The sequence below is a fragment of the Acomys russatus genome, chromosome 5 (assembly GCF_903995435.1).
Source record: "Acomys russatus chromosome 5, mAcoRus1.1, whole genome shotgun sequence".
Classification (NCBI taxonomy): domain Eukaryota; kingdom Metazoa; phylum Chordata; class Mammalia; order Rodentia; family Muridae; genus Acomys; species Acomys russatus.
The window spans coordinates 27,437,748-27,442,832 of record NC_067141.1 but is presented as its reverse complement, the minus strand read 5'-3'; the positions used below and the strand labels follow the sequence as shown (position 1 = coordinate 27,442,832).

The 5,085-nt window shown below is 57.6% G+C and overlaps 1 protein-coding gene across 1 annotated transcript; it reads right to left on the bottom strand.

Annotated features, from left to right (window-relative positions):
- Positions 1–394: 394 nt before the first annotated feature.
- Positions 395–2,941, bottom strand: Cd248 (CD248 molecule). The gene has a single exon (XM_051145867.1). It carries the CDS (start codon positions 2,924–2,926, stop codon positions 626–628), a length of 2,301 nt encoding a protein of 766 aa, XP_051001824.1. The 5' UTR covers positions 2,927–2,941; the 3' UTR covers positions 395–625.
- Between the last annotated feature and the right edge of the window lie 2,144 nt (positions 2,942–5,085).

Genomic DNA, 5,085 nt, shown 5'->3' with positions numbered 1-5,085 from the left:
CCCCTCACCCCACCCCAAGCCTATGACAATGAGAAAGAAAGTTCAGTGAAGCAGACCACAGGAGACTCTCAAGGCCCATCCTACCTGAGACTTACAAACCCCAGCTGGACTCCAGGTCATCAGAGACCCTCTCACCTCAAGACCTTCTGCCAGGTTTTCTTCGCATTTTAATAAAAAGGGAAACACGTATGGACTTTCTCCCTTGCCAAACCTGCAGACCCCTGGGCCTGCTGTGTGACAGTGGGCAAGGCTCTGCCCTCTCCCGGCTGGTTTCACGGAAAATTATGAAGCACAGTTCCTCTTCTACTTCCACTTACCTTACCTACATAAATGGAAGGGACCTCCATTCCCACCCCACCCCCAGGCCTCCCGGACCCTTCCCTCAGGCATCAGTGGGGAATCACGAACTTTGGGTGAGGTTGGCACCCCATTTATTGGAGAAGATCCCAGCACCCACCCCTTGAAGTCCTGGAGGCCTTGGTGTGTCCTTTGCCATGAATGCTGGGCCCAAGGAACAGAACCCCTTCTTCCGGCTGGGCAGCTCCCATAAGTCCCTGGTGCGGCCTCAGCCATGTGTCCAAAGCAAGCCCTTTCCTTCTGTCCCGCAAAGGGGTGTCTGCACCCATCACACACTGGTTCTGCAGGTCTGTACCCCTGTAAGGCTGCCTCTGGGGGGCATGGGTTCTGTTGGGCTCTTGTTCGCGGCCTGTGTGACCCAGCGATAGCAGTCAGTGATACGCTTGTTGGGCGCATGGGGACCACAGCGGGTGCAGTACACGATGCCCAGTGCAAGCAGAACCACCAAGAAGACACATGTTGGTACCAGGAGTGCCACCAGCAACCACCGGTCATCCCTCTGGCTTTGGCCTGCAAGACCTGCCTCTGCCAAGGCTGTTGGAGCTGCTGTAGGGGCCACTGAGGGCAGCCATGGCACCATTTTGGTAGTGGGAACTCCTTCCCTTGGGACCTGAGGGGCCCTGGAATAGGGATGCGCAGGGCTGAGAGATGACGATGACGTTTGGTTAGTGGGGCTCTGAGAGGGCAGTTGAGAAGGAAGGGCTGGGGGCTGGGTGGCAGCAGGCACAGGGGTTTCATGGACAGAGGACCTGGAGTTGGGGGGCAAAGAGGGCTGGATAGCTGAGACAGAAAGCCGAGGAGCCTGGGTTCTGGTGCCTGGAACATCTGGGGCCAGAGGGCGTTGACGGGCTTTGGAAGTGGTATCCCCGGGGTCAAGGTTAGGAGGGATTGGAGGCAAATAAGTGATAGTGTGGGTGCCTGGAGACATAGGGTACTGGTGGGGAGGGAATATTTGGGGATATTTGGTTGAGATAATTGGGGGCTGGTAAGCAGGAGGCGGTGCTGGGTGAGTGGCTGAGATAATTCCAGGCTTGTGGCCAAAAGGCAGGTCTGGATGACTGGCCTTGAATTTGGGAATCTGGTGCTCAGGGAGCACAGCTGGAGGTGAGGCGGGAGCCATGGCAGGTGGAAGGACAGGGATCCAGGGCGGGCGTGTGGCTGAAATAACAGACGTCTTGTGGGCCGAGGGTGGTGTGGGTCTCATGGCAGAGATCACCATGGGCCGTGTGGCAGAAACCACTGAGGAGTGGTAGGGGCCCCTGGGGGCACTAAGTGGGGGTGGCCAGGTAGGTTCCAGGTGCAATCTCTGAGGCTCTCCATCCCGAGGGAAGTTGGGCCTATAGGCCAGGCCAAAGTCAGGCCGCTGCGTAGGTGCCATCCATAGGATCCCCTGCTCCTCTGTCCAGGTGCCATCAAAGTCCTCCCAGGCCTCTTCTTCATCCTCCTCTTCTTCTCCGTCATCCAGCAAGTCATCTCTAAGGTCCTGGGAAGCCTGGACACCCATGGCTCCTGCAGGGCTACAACTGATGCCATCTGCCTCAAGCTCATGACCCTCGCTGCAGTAACACTCAAAGCCACCAACATAGTTGACACACATCTGCTGGCACACACCAGCAATCTGGCACTCATCCGTGTCCACGCAGCGGTGTGGCTCATCCTCAGCTGGCCGGAAGCCCAGGCGACAGTGGCAGCTGTAGCCTTGTGGCCCACCAGGCTCACACTGCTGCTCACAGGGGGCCTGGGCACAGGGGTCCTCACAACTGTGCCCATCTGCCGCTAGGCGGAAGCCTTCACTGCAGCGGCAGGACACGCCACCATCCACCTCTTCCACACACTCATGTTCGCAGCCCCCGTTGCCAGGACCACAGCCAGTCCCTGGGCACAGAGGCCCAGCCTGGGACCAGCCAACGCCACCTGAAGGTTGTTTCACGCACAGCAGAGAAGCTCCCCTGCCAGCCTGGCACTGCACAGCTGCTACGGAGCCAAAGGGCAGCCACTCTAACTCACTGGAAACCAGGTTGAAGGGTGTGGTGTAGACAGCTGGGCCGGCTTGTCCCACCTCAACCGGCAAGGCAGGGCAGGCACCCTCAAAACCAAACTGGCAGAGATAGCCATCGACAGCCAGTGTGCAGGAGCCTTCGAGCCAACGATGCTCTCCGCTGGCCTCAAGGGCGGCACAGCGCTGGGCCGGGCAGGGTCCTTCCGTAGCAGGCTGGGCCCAGTTGGTGAAGGCGGTGTCCTGGTCTCCTGTGGTCCATATGAAGCCCCGCAGTGGGCGCTGCGGCTGGCATTGCCGGGCCTGCCGCTGCAACCCAATCCACAGCAGCCCGCTGGCCGGTCCGACGCCCACCAGGCTGTCCACACGCCGGGCTTCCTCTGGGGTCCGCGGTGTGGCCAGGTTGCCCCCCAATTCGCGGCACGCCCGCCAAGCTTCCAAGAAGGTTCGGCGCCGGGGGAAGAGCGCGTAGCAGCTGTCAGGGCCGCAGGAGGCTCGGGGCTCCGGCGTCCAGGGGGCCTGGCCCAGTGCGGGCACAGCAGCCGCCCAGGCCAGCAGCAGGCGCAGCAGCATCGCGACGCCCCCCGACTGGCCGGGCTCGGGCCTGCAGTTGTTCTTGACAGGGGGAGGGACCAAGGCCTCCGCCGGGAGGGCTGGGGGCGGGCCCGGAGGACTTATGCCTTGTAAGGAGTGGGCTGGGGCGGCTGCCAGCTCCCCTGCTAGCTCCCCGGGGGCTGCTGGAGCAGGAAGCAGTGGGGTGGGGGTTTCTGGGGTGAGAGGCGTAGGGCAGAGGAGGGGAGGAGGTGCGGTTGACTAACGGGCTACCTCAGGCGTTAGAGAGCTGAGAGTCAGGGGAAAGGGGACCCGGCCGCCTGAGAGGCATCCCCTCATCAACCCTGTGAAACTTCAGCCGGGTCCACAGCTACGGCAGCTGGGGAGAAGCTGTTCCTGGAAACGAAATCTGCATTCACCAGTATCAGTCAGTATATGGCTGCATTCTCAGCTCACGGCATGCTCGAGCCAGCCCTTTCCCGTCGCACATATGTGTGCAGACTCCTGCCAACCCTGGCAAGGGCATCCTCTCTGACACCCTATCTATCTAAGGCCACCAACCCCCAGCCTCACACATGCAGTCCCCCTGACATGCAATGCCCTTTGGTGGACAAGCAAGGATGATGTGGCGTGCTAAACGGTCTAAACTATGAAGCCCCACCCATTCCTGCCCAGGCCCTGCAGGAGAATCAACTTGATAACTCCCGTGTGAACAGCCTCAACCAGACGTGTATTTGATGAGCCCCTTCGCTCAGCCCATCTCACTCCCAAACTTTCTGGCTCCAGCAGGGCGAGCATTAGGGATTAGTGAGTGAGGAGGAGGCGAAGCGCTACCCTCCCTTACCCTGGCTCAGTCTGGGGTCCTGGGAACCTGGGCTTAGAGGGGGTGGAGGCAGCCCCTAAACAGGAAATGCCTCTCTGGGCTCCTGCCCCTGGAAGGCAGGGTGCTGGACTCTGGGCTACGTGGAGGCTGGGCTTGACTCAGGGTGAGCAGGGCCGCTATGAGGGGACCTCTGTAAGACCATGTTTGGGCATGGGGACACCATGGGATAGGCACGTGTGACACAGGCATCATATCATCTTCCCTACGCCCCAGGGCCTGCTGCATAGCCTGGCCAGGGTCCTCTTCCAGCCCTGCCTGGAAGCTTCTGGAGGTTTGTGTACTGGGCTAGACACCCAGGATGGGCGGTGGGACTCTGTGAAGGATTAACCCCTGCATTCTCTTTTTACCTTTTATTATTTTATTTATTTATTTATTTATTTATTTATTTATTCTTGGGATTAAAAGTGTGCTCCACCACACCTGGCACTGCTTGCTCTTCCAAAGGTCCTGAGTTCAATTCCCAACAACTGGACACTCACATGTCCAGTGAGTGTCTCACTGGTGACTTACAACCATCTATAGTGAGATCTGGTGACCTCTTCTGGTGTACATAATAAATAAATCTTTGGGGGGGGTAAGCAAGAGTCTGAAAGGATTACCTGGTGTTGAGTGACTGTAGTATCAGCTACTTGGAACCCAGAAGTTTGGGGCCAGCCTTAGCAGCATAGCAAAATCCATGTCTTAAAAAAATAATAAAGCTGGGTGTGGTGGCGCACGCCTTTAACCCCAGCACCTGGGAGGCAGAGGCAGGCAGATCGCTGTGAGTTTGAGGCCAGCCTGGTCTACAAAGTGAGTCCAGGACAGTCAAGGCTATACAGAGAAACCCCGTCTTGAAAAACAAACAAACAAAAATAAATACACACCTATCATCCCAGCATTCAGGGAGGCAGAGGCAGGAGGATCTCTGAGATTTCAAGGCCAGCCTGGTCTACAAAGCGAGCCCAGGATAGCCAAGGCTACACAGAGAGACCCTGTCTCAGGAAAAAGAAGAAGAAGAAGAAGAAGAAGGAGGAGGAGGAGGAGGAGAAGAAGAAGAAGAAAGGAAGAGCAAGCAGCGCTCTTAACCTCTGAGCATCTCTCCAGCCCTAGACTCTTGCTTTTTATTTTTATTTCTTTAAATTTTGCTTTCTGCTTTACCTGCACATATGCATGTGCCTGGTGCCCTCAGAAGTCAGAAGAGAGCATCAGATTCTCTACGTGAGGTCTAGGAACCAAACTTGGATCCTATGCAAAAGCAAAAAGTACTCTTAGGCACTGCGCCCTCTCTCCAGCTCCTTGCTTTTGATATTTGAAGCAC

Excerpts from the sequence above, each read along its gene's own strand:
- Cd248 (XM_051145867.1), bottom strand. The coding sequence starts at position 2,926 with ATGCTGCTGCGCCTGCTGCTGGCCTGGGCGGCTGCTGTGCCCGCACTG.